The sequence below is a fragment of the Tachysurus fulvidraco genome, chromosome 21 (genome assembly GCF_022655615.1).
Source record: "Tachysurus fulvidraco isolate hzauxx_2018 chromosome 21, HZAU_PFXX_2.0, whole genome shotgun sequence".
NCBI lineage: Eukaryota > Metazoa > Chordata > Actinopteri > Siluriformes > Bagridae > Tachysurus > Tachysurus fulvidraco.
The window spans coordinates 9609021-9630384 of NC_062538.1; the positions used below are offsets into that span (position 1 = coordinate 9609021).

General features: G+C 36.3%; 3 protein-coding genes across 8 annotated transcripts; all 3 read right to left on the minus strand.

Moving 5' to 3' along the window:
• Positions 1-9516, minus strand: tgfb1b (transforming growth factor, beta 1b). Of its 4 annotated transcripts, none has more exons than XM_047805521.1 (8): positions 9033-9500; positions 7804-8185; positions 4318-4581; positions 4133-4204; positions 3912-4059; positions 3609-3759; positions 2121-2231; positions 1-2019 (listed from the first exon to the last, which is right to left on the minus strand). In XM_047805521.1, exons 1-8 carry the CDS (start codon positions 9036-9038, stop codon positions 1972-1974), a joined length of 1182 nt encoding a protein of 393 aa, XP_047661477.1. In that variant the 5' UTR covers positions 9039-9500; the 3' UTR covers positions 1-1971. The 4 variants fall into 4 exon arrangements, 3 of the variants coding, with proteins under 3 accessions (XP_047661477.1, XP_047661476.1, XP_047661478.1); XM_047805520.1 differs by having other exon boundaries at positions 4133-4210; positions 9033-9495; XM_047805522.1 differs by lacking the exon at positions 9033-9500 and adding an exon at positions 8509-9019 and having other exon boundaries at positions 4133-4210.
• Positions 9517-9825: 309 nt separating this feature from the next.
• b9d2 (B9 domain containing 2) lies at positions 9826-12147 on the minus strand. Of its 3 annotated transcripts, none has more exons than XM_047805524.1 (4): positions 11981-12147; positions 11035-11137; positions 10829-10954; positions 9826-10748 (listed from the first exon to the last, which is right to left on the minus strand). In XM_047805524.1, the coding sequence occupies exons 2-4, from the start codon at positions 11120-11122 to the stop codon at positions 10435-10437; spliced, it is 528 nt and encodes a 175-aa protein (XP_047661480.1). In that variant the 5' UTR covers positions 11123-11137; positions 11981-12147; the 3' UTR covers positions 9826-10434. The 3 variants fall into 3 exon arrangements, with proteins under 3 accessions (XP_047661480.1, XP_047661479.1, XP_047661481.1); XM_047805523.1 differs by having other exon boundaries at positions 11035-11201; XM_047805525.1 differs by having other exon boundaries at positions 12082-12100.
• A 3521-nt stretch (positions 12148-15668) lies between these two features.
• On the minus strand, positions 15669-16631 carry LOC125139884 (odorant receptor 131-2-like). The gene has a single exon (XM_047805895.1). It carries the CDS (start codon positions 16629-16631, stop codon positions 15669-15671), a length of 963 nt encoding a protein of 320 aa, XP_047661851.1.
• Positions 16632-21364: the final 4733 nt, after the last annotated feature.

The following is a 21364-nucleotide window of genomic DNA, read 5'->3' on the forward strand; positions in this document are numbered from 1 at the left end:
TTAAGTATGGGTTCGTTTAATGCTTTTCTAATATTCACAATGCATGTGGTATACTTTTGTCTTTTTACAGAAAACAACAAAAACAATACAATTACAGTTCAAGATATGTCAGACATGAAGTGTAACATATTCCATAAAATCTAAAACTCCTATATGTAAGCATATGTAAGTGTCTTCAGAGATCTCTGTTGGCTCACCTTTCACTTCTCCCAGCTTCCAATGCACCAAATTGTGTCTGATGGTGAGGCTGCAGGTTTACAAGCTTATCAGGTGGTTGAAGACCAAGACAAAATGCTTAGACAACTGAAATGAGGTGTGTACCTGCTTCGATAGAATAAAATTCCACAACCCCAAGCTAAACTAACCGATTGTGTGTAAAACATGAATTCTGGAAAACAGCCAAAAGCTTGAATCAAGTTGATCACATACACTATATACTGTAGTGAAACAGACCTAAGGCTGATCATTTCACTTTGTGACAAACTGTCCACAAGGCGCAAAACTATTCCTACTTAATGGATACTCGGACAAATAAGATCATTTAAGTTCAGGAAAGTCTGACATTTTCATAACTATATATAGTAAATGGCCAAATTTGACCATGAAAAGAATGTTTCTAGTCCGCTGAACAATTAAACACAGAATACAGCTGTGCTGGAGGCTGGGAGAGAATAAAAGTGAACGACTTCTCCATTGACCTAAATGGTAACCTTGCCATAGTTATAGCTAAATAGAAAGCTGTTAAAGCAATAATCTCCTACGCATGTAGGATTAGTTCTTAGTTTTGCACAAATCAAGCATGCATTTACAGCTTTTAAATACAGAAGTATAAGGGATTGCATTATCATGTATAAGTTGCAAAGAGATAGTGTCAGCTCATCCATAAGGGCACAATATACATCAACATTTCAAGAAATACAAATTTTCCTAGTTCACAGTCTATTTTAAATTAGTTTGAATTACAAATTGCCACAATTTTTAAAATGTTTCTATTTGACATATATAAGCATTGGTGTGGGGAGGGTAACAGCTGCCCCATATAGCTCCATAGTGGTATTATGGTACCTAGTGGTGAAAAATGGAAACTGTAACAGGCACTAATAGGGAACATTGTGCCAAGAATTACAATGCCTCATGATCGCTTCATTGAGCAGGACCAGCAAACAAGGAAGTTAATAACCGTGTTTCCAGAGTCATCACTTTTACACTATAAGCTATTTAAATAGGCTCTGCAGCTCATGGATTCCAAAAGATCATGTTTTATTGGTACACAGCTGGATTTAAATAACTAATAATACAGATACTAATAATTTTCACATCCAGTGGTAATGTTTTTTTTTATTATTTTGTCCTGTATTTTCTTCCTGCAAATTTTGAACAAATTATTTCAAAGCAGGTAAAAATGTGAAAAAATGTGAAGTAAGCTCTAGCTAAACTTGTGGAAATGAGAAAATGTGCACATTAATTGAAAACCTATTAAACACAATAATGAATACAATTAATACTTTTTTAATATTATGGTGTGAATGCAAATATTTAATTGTTTTAACCTAAATACGTACCGCTGTTACTTGTAATTCCATCAAGCCCAACACACACCAAAAAAAAGGTTAATGTTAATAAGCGTGGCCATTTGTTTGCTTGTTAAGGTCACATTTAACAATGAAAGTCTGTAATGTACCAAGGAATTTCACCCCTTAAAGTCCCATCTTATTATTGACTTAATGACAGTGAATTATTTTATATATTTTTTTATTATTAATAGGTACAGTATGTAGGTACAAGAATGAGAAATGTATGTCGAGTACCCACTGATTGAGCCAAGGAGTTTAAGGAGTGAAACTTTCACAAAAATAAAAAAATTGTATGAACTGACCCTCCACAGTATTATACAGGCCTTCTTCCACTCAATACATCTCAGTCTTTTTCTCTTTAATCGCTACAAGAGAGTCTGAAGGCTGCACATGTCTTTCAACTACATCTGCAGGTTTTGACGATCATATTTGACAGTTGTTCTACCTGTGGAAGATCCAGATTGTATTAGACAGATTAATTACATTTCATTACAAGTAGGTAAATATTCTCCAACATACTGCAGTGTGTAATGTTATTATACTGGCCTTATGTTGTCTCCCCACATAGTACAGGATGGGTAAAGGATCCAGGACCTGTGGCACACAGCAGGGTTGGGCCGATGCTCCAGGATTGTGATGTTTATACAGCGCCAGAACCTGTTCATATAAATGTATTTTTTTAATAATAATAAAGTGACATGACATACGGCTAAGTATGGTGACCCATACTCAGAATTTGTTCTCTGTGTTTAACCCATCCAAAGTGCACACACACCGTGAACACACACCCGGAGCAGTGGGCAGCCATTTATGCTGCGGCACCCGGTGTCCAGTTGAGGGGCACCTCATTCGTGGTCGGCCTGAGACTTGAACCCACAACCTTAGGGTTACGAGTCAGACACTCTAACCATTAGGCCATGACTTCCCCCCACTGTTTCCCCCACTGTTTTAAAACAGTTCTTACTGTTACTGTTTACTAGTAGAGCTAGAGCAGAGGTTGGTGAAAAACACTGTGTTTCTTACATGCTTGTTTCTAAAACAGTTTTACCCTGGTCTTATCAAACCCGTGAAGACATACTAGATGGAAAACCGCAAAGACCATGTTTTTGTTGCTCTCAGGGTGAGTCGACAAAAATTGCGACACAGCAAGCAGAAATATCTGCTTTGTGTGAAAAAGCTCACAAACCTCTATTAATTGGTTATAATGAGAGGAATTGACTAAGGTGAAATAACATATTCTGAGATTATGGTTTGCTCAATTAAAAAAGTAAAATGGGCAAAAATAAATAATAAAAATAGCTGGGAAATGTAAACTTAAACTTGGACAAATATGTGAAAAGACACAGGACATTGTGATTCTCCACACTGTTATTGTTCCCTGTGTCATTGTGTCCCAGATTACAATAAAACAAATATAAGATTATTAAGCCTATTACTCTGTATATTTTACTATTTTATATAGTATAATACTATTTATATATTCTGCTTTTATTTTGCTAATTTTATGCATTAATTTCTAGAAAGAATCAAAATTAACTGCCAAAAGAATAAAAACATTTAAAGCTTTAAATTATTGAAATATGTCTAGAAATAGGTTTAATAATGTAATAAAATAGATTTGGTTTATTGTCGTCTTCTAATAAGAAATGGTAGGGAAATTGATCTAGTTTCAAGATATTATTCCTTTTTATTTTTCTATTATCATTTCTCTGGGACCCGAAAACCTGAAACATGTATTTGCATTTTATTCCATTTATACTACAGAACAGCCTCCTTACAGAAGACTCAATCAGAACAACACCACTTTTATTTATCTGTTCATTATTAGGCTTAAATGAATGAGTGTTCAACATAATGTACATGTCCCTGAGAAAGCGCAGTTACTAGTAAAATCAACACCTTTTGAACACTCCAGAATTCAACAGCACTTCATTACAGTCTGTTGAACTTTCTTGAGATATGGTATGTGTCTACTTCTTAAGAAAAGGCATAAATAGAAAGTTGAAAATACTTCGCTTCATCTATGCGTGTTACCTGTGAGTACTTATTTTCCGCGTTCCAGACAAAGGAACAGGAGCCGATACAGTAGTTTGCATAATAGCCAGAAGGTTCGTGTATCCATTTCCAGCCCAGGTCTTTACGGAAGTCTATATAAAGTCTTCTCACACAGCAAACATCTGACTGCCTGGATAAAACATAAAGAAGAGACATTGAGGACAATGAAAAGAAGAGAAATGGAGACAGCATATGACAAAAAAAAAACAAGACAAGACAAAGAAAGCATCAAGTATTTAATATTTCTATGAATTTATTAATTGAATAGTATAAATGCTTAACTCAGAACAAACTGCATCTCCTGTAGCTTGCCGTTTTCTCCGCGAGCTGAGATGACGTACACGATCTTCAGGAAGTGACATTACCAGAATGTGTGGCTTTTTCATTTTGGTTTGTAGAACAGCTGTGTCTAATCTATCAGTGGATGTGCCTGTATGTGCATCAATCATTACAGGTTAATAAATAAAAACAGTAAAACTCAATTTGATATTCATATCACAAACCTGAAATATAAGGTATCTTTTCACTCTCCCCACATCCATGAGGTAACTTCAACTGTAATGCCTTTTCTGCCTCTGTAGCTAACACAGCACAATTAATCAGTAATGCATTTTATACTTTAAAAATAACATCATGCACTTTATTAAATTCTTGCTCTCACTGATCCTGTGAAAGATTACATACTCACCAGAATTTTTAAGCCAGTTTTTTACAGTCGGTGTCACGTCAAAGGATATCCATTTGCCGTTCAGGTTGTTGGTGATTAAATGTGAATTCAGGTAGTGAGCCTTATCCCCGGCCCCTTCATAAAGCTCTAACCTCTCTTCATTGCCAGGAGCAAATCGAGGATCCCTGATCAGAAGACGGAGCTCAGCCTGGGAAACCATACGTTCTAAGCCCAAAACGTCTCTCATTTCAGTGACGTTAAACAGCATCACCATATTATTCGTAACTGTAAAAAAAAAAAAAAAAAAGGTTGTGTTTACTTTCTTTTTCTAATCAAGGTTTCTTCTTATAAACACTACATACATACTCCTTCCATAACTCTGAAGTAAATATCTCTACACAGAAAACTTCCCTATCTGTTTTTTCTGTTACATAATAATACATTACATTTTATATTTATTTATTATTAGCCTTAGATTATGTAGATTGTCTGCCATATACCTGTTAGAACATTCACTAATATAAAGAGGTCTGACTCAGCGGTCCAATAATTTTGGTTTGATGGAAGGCCAGACTGACTGATCTTCTAATGCCACTGTCCATAAAAAACAAGAATGTCTTCCCAAAGGACCTGCATGAATAGAGCATATATCCCTCGCTTATTTTAAAAGTTTACTTAACTCAAGCTTATAGCTAATGTTCTCATTTCTCCTTCCCACTTAATCTTAATAACACCTTCATGATAAATCTTTGATTGATTAAACTTTGTCAGCCATACTTTTACCCAAACACTATCACCTGAATACTCTAAATAACCATTAAGAGTGAGCAGGGTGCTATAAACAATTTTAGTCAATTATTAATATATTTTGATCAATATTTGTTACTATTAGTGTGTATATTTGTTAGTATTTGAGACTCAACCACTTTTCACTTATCGTAAAGATAAGATAATCATTAATCGTTATACAGATATACAAAATACCCAGGCTGCTTCTCTGTCTTGTCTGAAAGAAGAAATATTGTATGCATAGTAAAGGCCAAACAGGAAATCAAATTATTTCAGAATTCAGCTATATTTTTTTGTTTTATTTACAAAGAAGCATACAAAGAGAGCAGTGCCGTTAAAAGCCTTTACCCTCAACACCTTTTTATAGTAAATGATAAAAGAACATGTCCCATGACAGAGCAACACAGCATCTTTCCGATTCAAGTAAGAGCTTCTGTGACTTTACAGCTTTTATCTAGAGTTTCAATACAGAGAAATATAATTACAGAAGATGCAAAATACTACATGAAGGAAGGAAGCAGAGGAAAGTGTGCAGTGGTCGATGCGCTCTGTGGTTTTCAAGTTTTGTCAAAAAAAACCCATCCATGCCAAACTTGGACTACTGGTCTAAATAACACATTCTAAAAATAGCATCCTCACTGTGCCCCAGTTCAAGACCCTAAAGGAGTTTAATTAAAAGAATTACTGCCCTATTTCATCATCACACTGTATTTTAAAGCAGTGGAATGGGGTGTGAAATACCGAAGGTGCTCATTTACTGAGAAATAACAAAATTGCTCATTTGAACTGGCTCAGATTTATTTCTGTTTGTTTGCTTGTTTTTGTTTGTTTGTTTGTAAGCAAAAAGCCTTAAGATGCCAAAAATAATAGATAGATAGATAGATAGATAGATAGATAGATAGATAGATAGATAGATAGATAGATAGATAGATAGATAGATAGATAGATAGATAGATAGATAGATAGATAGATAGATAGATAACTTTTGTATTTGACAATTATATAGCTATGTTTCAGCTTTCAATGTGTGCTATGGTTTCCTCTGAAGTGCATTTCATGTGTGTGAAATTTGTGTTCCAATTATTAATATTCCTCTATTTCAGTGTTAAGGAGACATTTGGTCAGAAGTCTTGACAGTTCTGTAAAATATTTTATGCACTTGTCACTTAAGAGTAAATTACAGCTCCTAAATTTGACCTATGTTGTATTTATACACCAGCACTGTTTAATTCTTGAATATATATGGACAGAAACTGTTGATTAGCAGCACATAAACTATATCCACATGAACAGCATATTTAAAAATGTGTATTTGTTTATATATTGAAGTTTTCTGACTTGCAAAGTTTTCAGGAAAGAGGCGTTCATGCTTTGCAGATTCTTGTTAAGACTGCATTTATATCTTATAAACTTCAAGAGAACTGGTGAGGGAATTACTATGTATAACCTAATTGAAAACAGGATCTAACTTGTTTCATGGACATTCCACAATATTAAATGTAACGTGAAAATACAACAAATATATCAGCTTGTAAAAGTCATTGTTTTCTTTAATAAATATCCAAACGTCCTGGCAAATATACGAGGATTAAAACACTTCTGGATATTCTGTTAATGGAAAATAATCAATTGTTGTGTGGTAAAAATAACTTACACAGGCTGCATAACAACGCCCAGTTGTAGTTCTACTTCCCCATTTATGTGCACGATTATAGTTTAGATTTATCTGACTGCTGATAAAGCTTGTAACCAAACATTTTCTTCCAAGCACTTTTTTTAAAAAAATGTCCAACCTTAAGTGTTCTTTGGATGTTGTTCTGGAGGAAACCTTAAATGCCCTAAGTAGAACCCTTCAGTGTTCCCCTGTGAGAAACAGCAGAGCACATGTTCGGGAAGCTAAGTACCCTTAATTATCCAGCATGTGGTACAAGGTCCAAATTATTAGAACTTGCCATACATTTAAAATAAATATAACTGTATTGGTAGTTTGGCTACTTTAAAAAAAAACAAAAAAAAAAACAGTTATTTAAAGGTTCGCTTGGATAACACTAGCTTCTCAGCCACCTAAACTATTTCTACTTGAAACCATTTGGAAATGAAAGGGATTTCTACAGAGGAATAAGTAAAGGACCCTTAAATTTTTTTTAAAAATGATCTACTGATCAAAATTATTTAGGTTATAGATTTCAACCAGAAAACATAATTGTAACTAAAAAGGAAACGAGTGTAATTAAGCATCAACTTTTGCACTCACATAAAAATACAATGTTCTGTTTATAGTAGAAATTCAGTATGGAGTTTGTTTGTTTTTTAGAATTTTCTGTCTATTTTGAGTTTAAATAATGATCCTAGCCTGGATCTAAGTGATAAGTAGTTTGATGGAGATTAAGTGATGGACATGTGTTTCAAGATAGTGAACGCAAGTTGCCCAGAGGTCTCCAAAAACAGGATCTGAGTCACTTCTTTGCGGCAACTAAGCTCCCTTCCTTCCTGTTTGTGGTTGTACTAACCAGAATGAAACCTCAAGAAGAACTGGACAAGCCTTAGGCATCGTCATTACTTTTGGCAAGTTATCATTAGCACTGTTTTATGTATATATGTATATGTTCCTATAGTGCCAGACAGATTAATTAATTAAATAAGTAATTAGTTCATTAATTACTTAATTAATTAATTTGTTCTAATCGTGATATAACCATGCAGCCTGGAAATACTCACAATTATTCATGGTAAACTTATGAACCTCCTTGGCATAGTATGCCTCCTCCTCTGCATCAGGAGAATCAGGGGTGGGTATCAGCTCCTCGTTTAACTCCACAGTGCTGTTGTAGACAGACAGGACCTCAACAGGCACCTCATCGCTCTCTCCTTTGTCATCGTCTTCTGGCTCTTTGGCCAGCCGTAGTTTGCTGAGAATCTGTCCGCGGATGGCCTCGATGCGCTTCCTTTTCACCAGCTCCAGGTTCAGGGGTTTGCAGGTTGATAAAGTACCACAGTAGCCCACACATCCCATCAGGCACAGCAGTGCCAACAGCAAATGTTGTGCCCTCATCGTCCACACTGGTGTTACGGAGGTGTTGTTTTTAAGCTCTGAAGAAATCTCAGGAAGTTCAAGAGAAAAAAATATGTTTAAAGAGCACACAAGTTTAATACTTGTTCCATTTCAGGATTCCAAAAAAAGTTTCCATTGGCTGTTCACTTGAATTCAAAACTCCACAGTCAGAATCAGACTCACTACACCACTGTGAAATTGCAGTGAATATCTGTCTTGCTGGCAGGCAGCATTGCTGAATCGGCTCCCAACATGACAAATGGCTCGCAAAATGAAGTCTCTCAGGAATGCAGCATGCTGCTTCACAATAAACTAAATACGATATACTAAATATAGCTTGAAGCAAAACTGTCTTAAAACATGCTACTTACAGCACATGAGGCCACTTCAACAGCTCTGATGACACCAAAATGCTAATGTGTGTGTGTGTAAAACAGCTTATTGCAGCCCTTGGTGCTGCTTCCTTGTTTCATATGCCTCACTTCAGTCTCAAGTTAAGGGGTGAAAGAGGAAAAGGAAGCAGCACAGCTTAACATAAAGGACACAAAACTTCCTTTACTGCAAAGCAATTTCCCCATTGAATTTAACCCCTTAATCAGTTGGCCACAAATACAACACTAAAAAAACAATTCTTTTTATTTTTAGCTCACTTCAAATCATAACAGGCTTGTTTATAGTAAACTTTCCATAACTCGAACGATTTAAGAAGATAAATTTAGTCTGATGTGTATAGTAAAAAAATCATTCTACACGAAGAACTTATCTGTAAATTTGTCTTCCACACTTATAAGAGGCAGATGCAACCTTGATGCAATGTCAAGCTGAGTAAATTCCAGGTTAAAGCAAAAACAAATAAACTGGTTTACACCTAACCTCACGTCGACTGCACACTTACCAACATCCTCCTCGGGGCTTAGACCAGCTTTGTCCTTCCCTTCCTCCCTCCTCTCCTCTGTCTTTTTTCCTCTCATCAGTCACTGGTTCAAAATAATTGAATAAACAGGACACCATGCCAATATGCCACAAGCGACAACCATTCACTATCTACAAGCAGTTTCATGAGGCTGCCCTTGAGAAAGGTGAGAACGCTGATGCAGCAAAAGCTGCTGCAGTTCTTATTTTAAGCCCACTCGTTCAACGCTTGATTATGTTGCACATCTATCGTCATTCTTACATTGTTCCATTATTCTTTCGTACTAACTGCTCTTGACTGTCAGGGCTCACTGAAGACTAAAATGATTTGTAATAGCATAACGTTCCATTCAAGACAACTTTGGTAAACCACAACTGTTTTTCCGCTTTCTTTTACCCTAAGACAGAAAAAACTTTCCACCCAGGAAATGAGCAAACTAAAACATCTGTAACAGATCAAAACTGTGACTTTTAGCTCAAGCTCTAATTATCTATAAGCAACTGAACATGTTGGGGTACAAAATATCAAAACCCTACATACATTTCTGTAGAACTATTCAGTCATAACTGGTTTCTCCTGCAGTCTTGCGAGTGCCACTACCCTCTCCATCAAGGCTACATGAAGAATGAAATACAACAGGGAGTGCTGTTAGAGGAAAATAATTTAAGAAGTATTAAAGAAGATTTGCCACCAAATAATTTACAATAATTCACTTGAGATTTTAAAACTAAAAATGAAAAAACTAGAAATGTAGCCCCTACATACACAAGAAGAATTAAGCAATAAACATTTTATTCATTGTAAATACAACAGAAAGTACAATAAAGTAAAAAATGAGTACAAAATTGATGAAAACATAGAGGTCATGTAAATTCTCACTGTATCAAAACATATCTCGTAAGCCAGAGATTAGCTGACACTTTGACATCTCTGAATAGAAAAACGTCTCAAATTCACGACTGTAAGTGTAAATAAAATGCAGAGGTGGGCTAAGAGGTAGCCCAGATGCCTAGGACAAGCACTTAGTTTTTTATTTGTAGTTGCCCAGCATACAGAAAAATACTCTTTACTTTTCACAAAACATCTGTACTAACTTGGTGTAGTAATTTATAGACTTTTACAAAAAGACAAATTTTAATTTGATATGTAGCGATATTTAAATGTAATGTGCTCCACAGTAAGCCGGTGCATCTCCATGCTATAGCATACTCTAATCCTTCAAAATCCCACCGCCTGATGCATTGCAGTTTAGTTGAGTGATCTGCTGTCAGAAGATGACCTTTCCAGAAGTACCTCTGACTTGACATAATAAATTTATGATTTGTTCACCTCCATAATATATCTCATTAGATGTTACTATCTGCAAATCTTAACCTCAAGTCTGTCATGTCTCTACGCCATATCGCTCAAAATGCCGCTGAATGACACACAATTCCAGTTCTACTGTGCCCATAGCCTCTGTATGAAGCCTGTATCTATCTGCTCCACTGTAAATGAGGTCTGGAGAGCGAAGCTGAAGGCCTCCACCTACAAACATCTGAGCCAGCTGTTCCTGCCAGGTGCCCACTGGCCTCCATGTCACACACTGCAGCCGGTGCTGCCCGGGGCTGGAGGGCACATGGCAGTAGCCATAACCGTACAGCTGACATCTGCCAAAGGAGTCCTGATGCCAGACCTGTAAATGAAGTTTTGGCCAACCTGAAAAGAAATATAAACCCAGTCAGATGACAGTATAACAACACACCAGCTAATTTTACAAAATCAAGATGTTAACAAACCTTGAAGGCCTTTAGTGGAGTAATGTAAATCAATAGGATGACTCCAGTAAGCCATTTCACCAATCTGCGGTATATCCACTTGTGTCTGTCCCTCCTTTAGGCCAGACAAAAGTCTCCATGCTCCGCCTGATATAATTGACATGAATATCAGGACTATCCACAGAGCAAAAGAGATCAAAATGTTACAAAATGATAACATAAGGTACCTGTGTGAACACCCCACTTGCAGAACAGACTGCTCTGAGGGAAACCGCTGGCCCCAATGATCTGCCCGATAATATGTAGCTCGGCCATACGATGAGCTCCACTCTACAGAATTATCAGGATTGCATCATTAGATGTATTTCAGGAGACACCAAAATAAGGACCTACACTGTTAAAAGAAACAAGCAAGAATCTTAAGGCACTGACTGAACCTGTTAAAATGAAACCGTAACATTCTACTATGAAAAAGAAATAAGGGATAATACATTTTCATGAAATTAAATATGTACTAGAGAGGAGCATTACACTCTCATGCATGTGAAACTATCAGTATTAAATGAAATTGAACAAAGTTGATTATTTCCTATTTTATTATTATTATTATTATTATTATTATTATACCACAGCAATTTGCTAATTTATTAATTTCTTCATTTTATAATTTTTTTATTAGTTATATTATGTGCAGGCTCTGCCATAAAAGTCCCCCTGAAGGAGCTTTTACCACATAAATGATATTAGAACAAAAGCACTGATAAAATGCTGTGATTCTTATTATTATTATTGTTTGTAGTTTAGAAAGTTCTGAAACGTAGCTACACCTCATATATATTGAGCACACAATATATATTTTCTTACGGTTGTTCAGACAATGTTAAGTAAAAGCGAGTAGACAAAACATTACTTCACAAGGTTTACGAGTGTATATACAGTATATATTAAAAGAAACAAGCACAATTTTAGAGGCAACTTTTTGTTTTGCGTCAGTTTTTTCTACTGAACAACTTCAGTGTGAATAAAACCATAATCTCATTCAGCTATATTCACGTATTTTAAACTGCGTTTGATAATCTGGCTAGTTACTTCTGCTAGCTAGTCAGCTAAGTATTCAACAGCTAACGTTAGCTTCTCAGCATGCTGTGAAAAAAACACAATTCACACACATACCCAAGTCCGTTTAACAACCAGTAAATCGATTCGAAATTAGTGAAAAGATATTATTTAAAGGAAATGTTTAATCTTGTGGTTTACAAACGCTCATTGTTTACTATCCTGGTAGTCAGGAGCTTCACTTCCTTAGCAACGACTCTCCCACGATGTGATAGGAGCTAGTGATGATCACGTGAATCAATGGCGCCACCTGGTGGCTAAACAATGATTTGAAGAACAGTTAATTTTGCACGTGGTGTTTAAATTAGCGGTAGTGGTTGCAGCAGTAACAGAATCAGAGTTAAGCCTTTAACCACAGAGCCACCACTGTACAGTTGCTCAAATAACCACTCTTTAAAACCATGATGAGAAAAGTGCACAACATGAGATAAGATTACATCAGGTTTAACTTCCTGTCAGCAAAGAACAGAAAAATGAATTAAAAGTTGTTTTTTTATGCTTAACCAAACAAAAATAAATATATCATATGACCATCTAAGTGTGTAAGGCACCAAACAATTAAAAAACTAAAAACATCATTCATTGATATCTCACGCTTTAAACATTCATTGATGTTAAAATTACTAACATTTAAGTGAATAGCTTGAAAGTGAAGGAAAGATTTGCTACCTAGAAATTGTATCTTGCCAACATGTTGAGCTATAAGATTCTCATGATTTCAATAGTTGGCTACTTCATCTAATTTATATAGCCGTTTAATCTGTCATTTACTGTTTCTGGTCTAAATCTAGTCCTGTACATTTATTAGAGGGCTGTTCTCAATGTCTCACTGGGTAGGCAAGGACATAAAGAGTGTGTGTGCGGTTGTGCACAAGCGTTTATGAACATGAGAATAGCTGCATGCAGTCTAGGCCGCAACAGAAAAGCTAACATTACATTTTTTTATCACTGTTAATTCTATTCAGGAAAGCAAATTAAACCCAGTCACAGCCCAGGAAACATCCTCATACTTTCAAGGCAGGTAATAGATTTGGAGCACTGTTTTTTTACATATAAAGACCATCTTCCCACAGTAATTGATGCTGTTGACTAATTGATGCTGTAATTGAGCTTCCTGCAGTTTTAAGTGATCTAATTGTTTACAAATGAGGAGACCATTGCTGCTCAAAAACCTCATAAACTATGTACAAATAGCTTTTTGAGACTTAACATGCCACATCTGTTGTGTACATACAGGTACACATTTATTGTCATACAGCTCACAGAAACATTGCTCGCGTTGTCTCATCAGTGCTTTGTAAAACCCTTTACAGAAATATATGTGCACATTTCTTCATATATAGATGACAGAAACTGTGACATTGACAAGGACAAGTGACATTGTCCTTGTCAAGTAATTTTTCCTAGTCTTTTTAAATTACTACATTCTGCTTCTTACATTAATCAGCAGCATTAAGGCAAAAAGGTTTTTCTTAGTTATTTTTATTAAAATTTTCCTCAAAGTAAGCTTGTAGTAATTATGTTCCTGTCCATTGAAATGCTTTTTCAATTGTCTTTTGCCAGTGGCACTACCATGTGCCATCGTTATTTGTTGTCCCCCTATTTGTGGCTTTCAGATGAGTTGAGCTCTTAATAAAAATTTACACTGTGCCAGAATGTTTACTAAATTTCCAGTCTGTGAGCAATAGAATAGAAGCCTTTATTATTGTCACATATACATTACAGCACAGTGAAATTCTCTGAGCGCAGGGTCAGCCATGATAGATTGACTGTGAACAGTGAGGGTTAAGGGCCTTGCTTATGGACCCAACAATGACAGCTTGACAGTGCTGAGACTTGAACCCTGATCCTTTATTAAGCCATAACCACTTGATCCACCATTGCTCGAAGACCAACAATCTTAATTTAAGACCAAATAATTGGTGTGTGTGGCATGACATGTGGTGGCATAATTTGTCTGGAAAATGTATAGTTTAATGTGGGATTAAAGACTTCTATTTTAAAACAACTGCATCTACACAACTGTCTTTAAACTTAAAAAGAGAGGCTAATGAGGGAACAGGACAATAATGTAAGTGATCTTGTTTTACAGATGTTCCACAACACTGAATTTTATTATAAATAAATACATGCTGTTCTTTCATTTATTTCAATTGTTGGCAAACTGGTGTGATAAAAGAGCAATAAAACGTTTTGGAATGTCACTGATTATCACATGTTTTATTACTCATGCTTTTACATTTTCAACATGTCCTCCTTAATCCAGTATACAGAAAGCTACATAGAAGATACTCTAAATTAATTATAATGGCATAATGTAGTGGAAATGAGAAACATTAAACACATTCTTTGAGATTTTCAAGGTACTCAGTGTACTTCATTTTGGTGTGCTAAGTGAATTAGTGACTTATTGGCTGATTTTTCTTCATCATTATTCGAATATTTATTCTCAAGTATGTTTTTGGGTAGTGTCAGAGATGCTAGTCACTAGTTGAGGTGCCTACATATTATTCTTCTAAAATTAAATGTGAGAAATTATTTCTAACTGTAAGGCTACAGTTTTAAGTTTAAAATTCTAAGATCGAATCAATTGTTCTCCAAAAAACAAAGATAGAAATGGATGCTGGTTACATGTGTGTGTTCATTTATTCACTTCATCAAAGGTTGCCTCTACCTTATAAAGTCATCCAGTTCTGCTTTTTTAGGTGTTTGTAAATATAAATATAAATGAAAATGAATACATATTCTTACACAATTACATTTTTACTCCCTTAATTTGTTAGACATACCAAGTACTTCAATGACTCAAATAAGTTATCCTTTAAATATTTTTATGCAGCTCTAATATATTATTTTTACTCAAATCTTATATATTAAATTTACTTAAAATGAAAGGGGGAAAGAACTTGTGAAAAGGTAGTATGAACCTGAATGAGCAAGAGTAGGTAGGATTTAATTTGAGTTCATACAAATGAAGTCATGAGAAATAATACGAAGTTTAACACCTTCCCAAGCCTATAAAATGAAACAAATATATCAGTGTGAAATGTTATTTCTAATTCTGGCAAACCAGACGGTTGATCCTTTAGATTTGACATGTCTGATCTTATACATAAAGGGCGGTATGGGAGCAGGTTTTCACTCCAATCATGTAGGAGCCACACCTGATTCCACCTGTTTAATGAGTTGATTATGGCTTTCGAAATACTGTGAGATGTGGCTTCTGCTTTTAATTTGATTTTAAGCAAGAAAACACAGTGTAATTTAAATGCATGTATTCCTTTCTCTTGTGTTCACATACTGCATGTATGTAAGTTGTACAGATGACATCCATTACATTCACAGTTGCTAGATTTAAATTAAATTAAAAAATAAGTTTGAGTGCAAGACAGAAGGCAAAGGAGATGCTAATTCTCTCATTGATATTAACATTTTCAGTGACAGTTCTGACACATCTTTAGCAAATCTCACATTTGAAATGTTGGATGAAGCTCAGACTTTATTAGTGCACAGAGAAAATATTTTCCTTTTATTATAAGATTCATTCTGATGTTAGAAATCAATAGAATTTGTAGTTCTTTAGAGTCACAAATACCCCATAACACATGTAATGAATGTAAATTACATGCATATTTTTGGACACTTAACATGCCACAATTTTGTCTACATATCTGAAGAAATTTGTGCACATCTCTTCATATACCATTCAGATGACAGATACAATCACATTGTCCTTATCTCATTATTATTGTTTTCTAAAAGCCTGTAAAGGCACAACTTTCTTTGTGCAGTACAGGAATTTCTGTTTGAACAGTGGTCTGAAGGTCTCATCCCTCAGGCCATAAATGAGAGAGCTGAGGCAACGGGGCAGAATCAGCACTATGAAGAAGTTAAGAAAGCGCAACTGTGTATATACGGAGAGTGGCAGACTTCCCAGCAGGTAATCAATATACTCATAGAGGAAGGACATGAGTGAGAGACCAAGCTGCAGTGCATGCAGTACCACAGTTTGCAAGGCCTTGTGGGCAGAAGCTGTGTCAGAGGAGGCGATACGGGCCTGCCGTACGATGGCCACATATGTGTAGAGCAACACAATGGCTACTATGATGAAGAGCAGAATTTTGAACGTCAGACTCCTGCCCTGTTGCCAGGGTGCCACCATCAGCTGTTTGATGGTACACACTGTAGCAGACAAGTAGAAGGATGGCTCTGCAAGGAGGAACAGAGCACACACATCAGTTAGCACATCAGTGATGCCCAAAACCCAGACCAGCGCAACAGCTGCACTCGCTCGTGTTGGCGTAGCCAGCTCACTGTGTCGCAGTGGGAAGCAGATGGCTGTGTACCTCTCCAGGGACATGACAGCCAGGTTGAGTGGTGCATTGACAAATGTTGATGTAGATACCAGCACAATGAAGGCACAAGCAGCACGAACCACCATAAAGTATAAGGAACTGAGAATATAGAGCACAAGGGCAATTACCAGGTGAATGGTGTCATTCAGGAGCATGTGGGCAAACAGGATGTAGCGTGGTGTCTCACGGAAAATGGTCTTGGTGCGCAATGTAAAAAGCATTATAATGTTAACATAAATGAATAGGGATTGTGTGAACACAACCAAGAACATTTTAAAGATCCTTTCGCCTGTAAAATCCAGTCTCATGGTTTGCATCTCAACAACAGTCAAAGGGTCAGACAAGTTGGCCATCAGTAGTCCTGCCGAATGAAAGGTAGAATAGCTTACAACACCTTGTAATAGTCCACGACTATTAGCACAAACTTTCCTTATTTATATTTTAGTTTCATAAGTACAACCTAAGTATACAAACAATAAATGTTTTATTTGTGTTTGTGTTTGTGTTTTTTATCCTGAAAATTCCATTTCTAGTGAAATAATGTATAGATACAAAACATTAAGTATAAATAGCAAGTATTATACAATCAAGTATAGATAGCACTTTCTGTTAATCATGCTACATGTAAAATAGTATAAACCCTTGAAAGCCTAAATCATATCATGTAAGCAGTTACTGCAAATGTCATAATTACCTACAGTGTAGTGAGCTTGATATCTGAAGTACTCACGCCCCTGCTCAGTCTCTGGGTGACAACGGCCACTGTTTAAATATACAACATTATCTCTTACATCAGCGAGCCTTGAGATTTTTAAGCTCCAAAAATATTTCTGTCAATAAACACTGTCCTTTAACCCATTAAAGTCAGAAAGCTCATTAAAGGACTTTTCTGAAGTAGGAAGATTTTTTTAGGGATGTTTTGTCTCATCAGATCAATCCACTGTAATATTTATCATATATTAACATAAAATCACTTGCCACTTTATTAGACACATTCATGCAATGATCCATTCTGCCAAACATACAGTATATCAACAGCACAATGCATAAATCCATGCAGAGACAGGTTAAAATATCACATTAATCATCAAAATGGAGAAAAACTGTGATCTGAGTGACACAGATTACGCGCAAGGTAGTTTTTCAATATTAAAAACAGTGATTGCTGCCTAATTGTTATGATAGAGAATAACAAAACACTTTGTCATAAATCCCTTTAAATGGTTGTAATTAAAACCAGATGCAGATGTTATGTATTTATTATTTTTACTGAAGAATCTATAAAGGATTTTATTGGTGACTTGGATTGACATTAGCTAAAATGTTATCCACGATTATTCTGGCTTACCCCAGGTAGTGCTATTAAACTAAACTAACACTAATCCTGTATTAGCCAAACATACAGTAAATACATATATAATATACAATGCAAATGTTTATAATAGAGAGAAGAGCATTATCCCTAGCTGGAAATATGAGCTGAAAGATGCAAATGTACATGAAAGAAACGTCACAAAGTGTAACCAGATAAAATGAACAACTGGATACAAGAAAACACTACCAGGAAGATGTCTGGTGCTCTAAAATGAATTAATTTAAGTATTAATTATAGACAATGTAGGTCAAATTTGTCACACATATCCCATATAAGCCCAACAATGTGGCATTTGGTATTGGATTCCAAGATGAGCCTAGCATTATTGAACCACTGTTGCACTCAAATCAAATAATCTAGCCACTGGGACTACTGATGTCCCAAGCCCAGTTAATAGAGATTGTCACGTCAGTTGGTTGAGGAAGGAGAAAAGGGAGAAAGGTTCATATACAAAAACAGAAGACGAAAGGCAGGTGTGTAGGTCTGAGAATAGGGACTCTTAATGGTAGAGAGCTGGTGGACATGATGGAGAGAAGGAAGGTCCTGCATACTGTGTGTGCAGAAGACCAGGTGGAAGTGGAGCAAAGTACGTAGTTTTGGAGAGGGATACAAACTATTTTATTATGGTGTAGATAAGAAGAGAAATGATCTAGGAGTGATCCTGAGGGATGAGTTTGTGAGGAATGTTTTAGAGGTGAAATGAGAAGTTAGAAGTTAGAAATTGAAGGGGTGATATTGAATGTTGTCGGTGGTAATGCTCCACAAGTAGGCTGTGAGTTAGAAGAGAAGAGATTCTGGAGTGAGAGTATTCCCAGATTGGAGAGAGTAGTGAATGGACAGACTTTAACGGACATGTTGAAAGGAACCTAGAAGGACAGATAGTGGTGGACTTTGCTAATCGGATGGAAATGGCTGTAGTTAACACTTATTTCCAGAAGAGAGAGTAATATAGAGTGCCATATAAGAGTGGAGGTAGGAGTACGGACTACATTCTGTGTAGACAAGGCAGTCTGAGAGAGATAAGTGACTGCAAAGCGGTGTTAGGAGAGAATGTCACCAAACAGCATCGGGTGGTGATGTATAAGATGTCTCTGGTGGACAGGAAGATAGAAAAGAAGGCCAAGTGATATGATAGAAGACCAGCTCCTTCTGACCATACAGAGATGGTCAGAAAGAGCTGCAGAGCATCTTTGTGGATTTTAGTTTGACAGGGTGCTGAGAGAGGAGCTATGACAGCAGTAACGTATGAGGATGTTAGGAGAAGTACGTCAGATAGTTAAGGATATGTATGAGAGGACTATGACAGCAGTGAGATGTGCTGTATGCGAGACAGAGGAGTTCAAGGTGGAGGTGGAGCTACATCAAGGATCAGCTTTGAGTTCCTTCTTGTTTGCTATTGTGATGGACAGGTTGACAGATGAAATCAGACAGGAATCCCTGTAGACAATGATGTTTGAGTATGACATGATCTGCAATAAGGTGCAGGAGTTTTTTTAAGTATTTGGGGTTAACCATACAGAGCGATGGGGAGTGTGGAATATGGGCGAAGAGGCGAGTGCAGGTGGGTTGGAGTGGGTGGAGAAAAGTGTCAGGAGTGTTGTGTGACAATAGTCTCAGAAAGAATCAAAGGAAAAGTGTACAAGACAGTAGTGAGGCTAGCTATGCTGTATGGGTTAGAGACTGTACCAGTGAGGAAAAGACATGAGGCAGGGCAGAGATGGAGGTAGCAGAGATGAGGATGTTGAGGTTCTCTTTAGGCATGACGATGATGGACAGGATTAGGAACGAGCACATCAGTGGGTCAGCTCAGGTTGGCTGTTTTGGGGACAAGGTCAGAGAGGCTAGATAGAGATGGTTTGGACAGAGGAGATGGTTATATTGGTAGAAGGATGTTGGATATGGAGCTGCCATGTAAGAGGTCAAGAGGAAGGCCATAGAGGAGATATATGGATGTGTTGAAAGAGAACATGGAGTGCAAGAGTAGAGGATGCAGAGGAGTAAGGTGGAAACAGATGATTTGCTGTGGCGACCCCTAACAGGAAAAGTCGAACGTAAAAGAAGAAGTTGCACTCAAACAGAATCATCAGTGGTCATAAATGACTGCCCATGTTTGACCAATGAGGAGCCTGTTTGGCTTCAACTTGGGCAACTTAATAAAGTGGGACATCACATGGTATACAAAAGAATGTCCCAAAAGTCTAAAACTAAAAAAAATAAATTGTGTTTAAAAAATAAAAATATTGGAATACTGGCAACAAAAAAAAATTGTGTGTATAAAAGCAGCCACTTCAAACAGGCTTAAATGCAAAACATGCACTGGCTGTTTAGAAAGAATTGCAAGCGTAAAAGCATCAAAACTGTGAATCATAAAATCCGTATATATAGATATAAGGTATAAAGATGTATTCTCTGAATAAATCTAAAAATCTGTGTTGTGACATTGTATGTGCAGAAATTCCAGTGGGTTTCTTTCAGGTTTTCTCCCACATGCAGATATTTAGAATAGATCATCAGGTGTAATGGATCAAAATGAAGCTATAACAAGAATAGTCAATCAATTAAAATGAACATATCAGGAGGACAGGCTGTAATGTCTCTGCAGAGCCGGTTCCATTTATCATGGCATCCTCTTTTAAGTATGTTCATAATTTACAATCTGCTGTATAATGCCTAGTGGTGCGTCACATCTTTGGCCCTTGTTTTTTTTAACATGGCATTGCAATGTACTTCTGTGTGGCAGTCTCTGCCTGAGATACTTTGCTTTAAATACAATTGTGAAACACTTAAATGCAGGTTCCTTGCGTGACGTGCTTGACATCTATGATCACCTGGGTGTAGTGCACATTTGAAAATTTGCACATTTTCACTCTTTTCCATGTGAAACCATTCTTGTTTCACCTCACTTAATTCATAATCAGCTGGCATTTTCAAGTTGCTCAACTAAAAAATGAAATTATACAATTCTTTCTGCAATTATTTACATTTATTTGTCATGTTGCGGTTTCAGATTTCACTGAGCTTTGCATGTTATGGAGTTTTGTGTATACAGATCAGCTGTGTATGCACATGCTTTGCACTTTACAAATCAGGCATATAATAGACATCAATGTGAGGAAAATTTCTAAAAGCCTTTGTATAATCGGGCTACAATTTTTAGTTTAGTTTCGGTTGGCTTTTGTAAATATTTACACAACTGTAATAAATAAGCAATATTGTCCATGGTATTGTTAGGTGTGGATGATTAAGCTTATGCATGCATGAAAATATTTGTAATCTGCCTTAGTCCTGCAGGATCATAACATAAACTTGGGATTTGCTTTATTAAGGTACTGCATGGTGATGAAACACAAAAGGGAATATTTTGTCCTACGTAATTAACAGAAGAGCTGTCTTTCATCAGCCTAAACCTCAAGAGTAAAGCTAAAAAACCTCCCCAGTACCACACAATTATCAATGCAATTAATTATTAACGCTTGCCTGTTTGTCTTTGACATTGTTTTGACAATTCTGCCATGAAAAAGAGATAATTACATCCTCATGCAGAACGGTTTGACAAACCTGAGCTGTTGTACTAAGGTTTTATTTGCTTGCCAATCTGTATCAAGATCTAAAGAGAAACCGTTAAACAGAATATAGGATTTCCCAATTTACAATGTTCTTTATCCCAATGTTATCAGTCAGCCAAGAAATATTTGATGTCTGACCCTTACA

Excerpts from the sequence above, each read along its gene's own strand:
- LOC125139884 (XM_047805895.1), bottom strand. The coding sequence starts at position 16,631 with ATGGCCAACTTGTCTGACCCTTTGACTGTTGTTGAGATGCAAACCATG.
- b9d2 (XM_047805524.1), bottom strand. The coding sequence starts at position 11,122 with ATGGCCGAGCTACATATTATCGGGCAGATCATTGGGGCCAGCGGTTTC. Across the intron at positions 10,955-11,034 it reads CAAGTGGGGTGTTCACACAG|GCGGAGCATGGAGACTTTTG; the intron begins GTACCTTATGTT and ends CAATTATATCAG. Across the intron at positions 10,749-10,828 it reads CTCCACTAAAGGCCTTCAAG|GTTGGCCAAAACTTCATTTA; the intron begins GTTTGTTAACAT and ends ATTTCTTTTCAG.
- tgfb1b (XM_047805520.1), bottom strand. Across the intron at positions 4,582-7,803 it reads TAAGTTTACCATGAATAATT|TTACGAATAATATGGTGATG; the intron begins GTGAGTATTTCC and ends TTTTTTTTACAG. Across the intron at positions 4,211-4,317 it reads AAACTGGCTTAAAAATTCTG|CTACAGAGGCAGAAAAGGCA; the intron begins GTGAGTATGTAA and ends GTGCTGTGTTAG.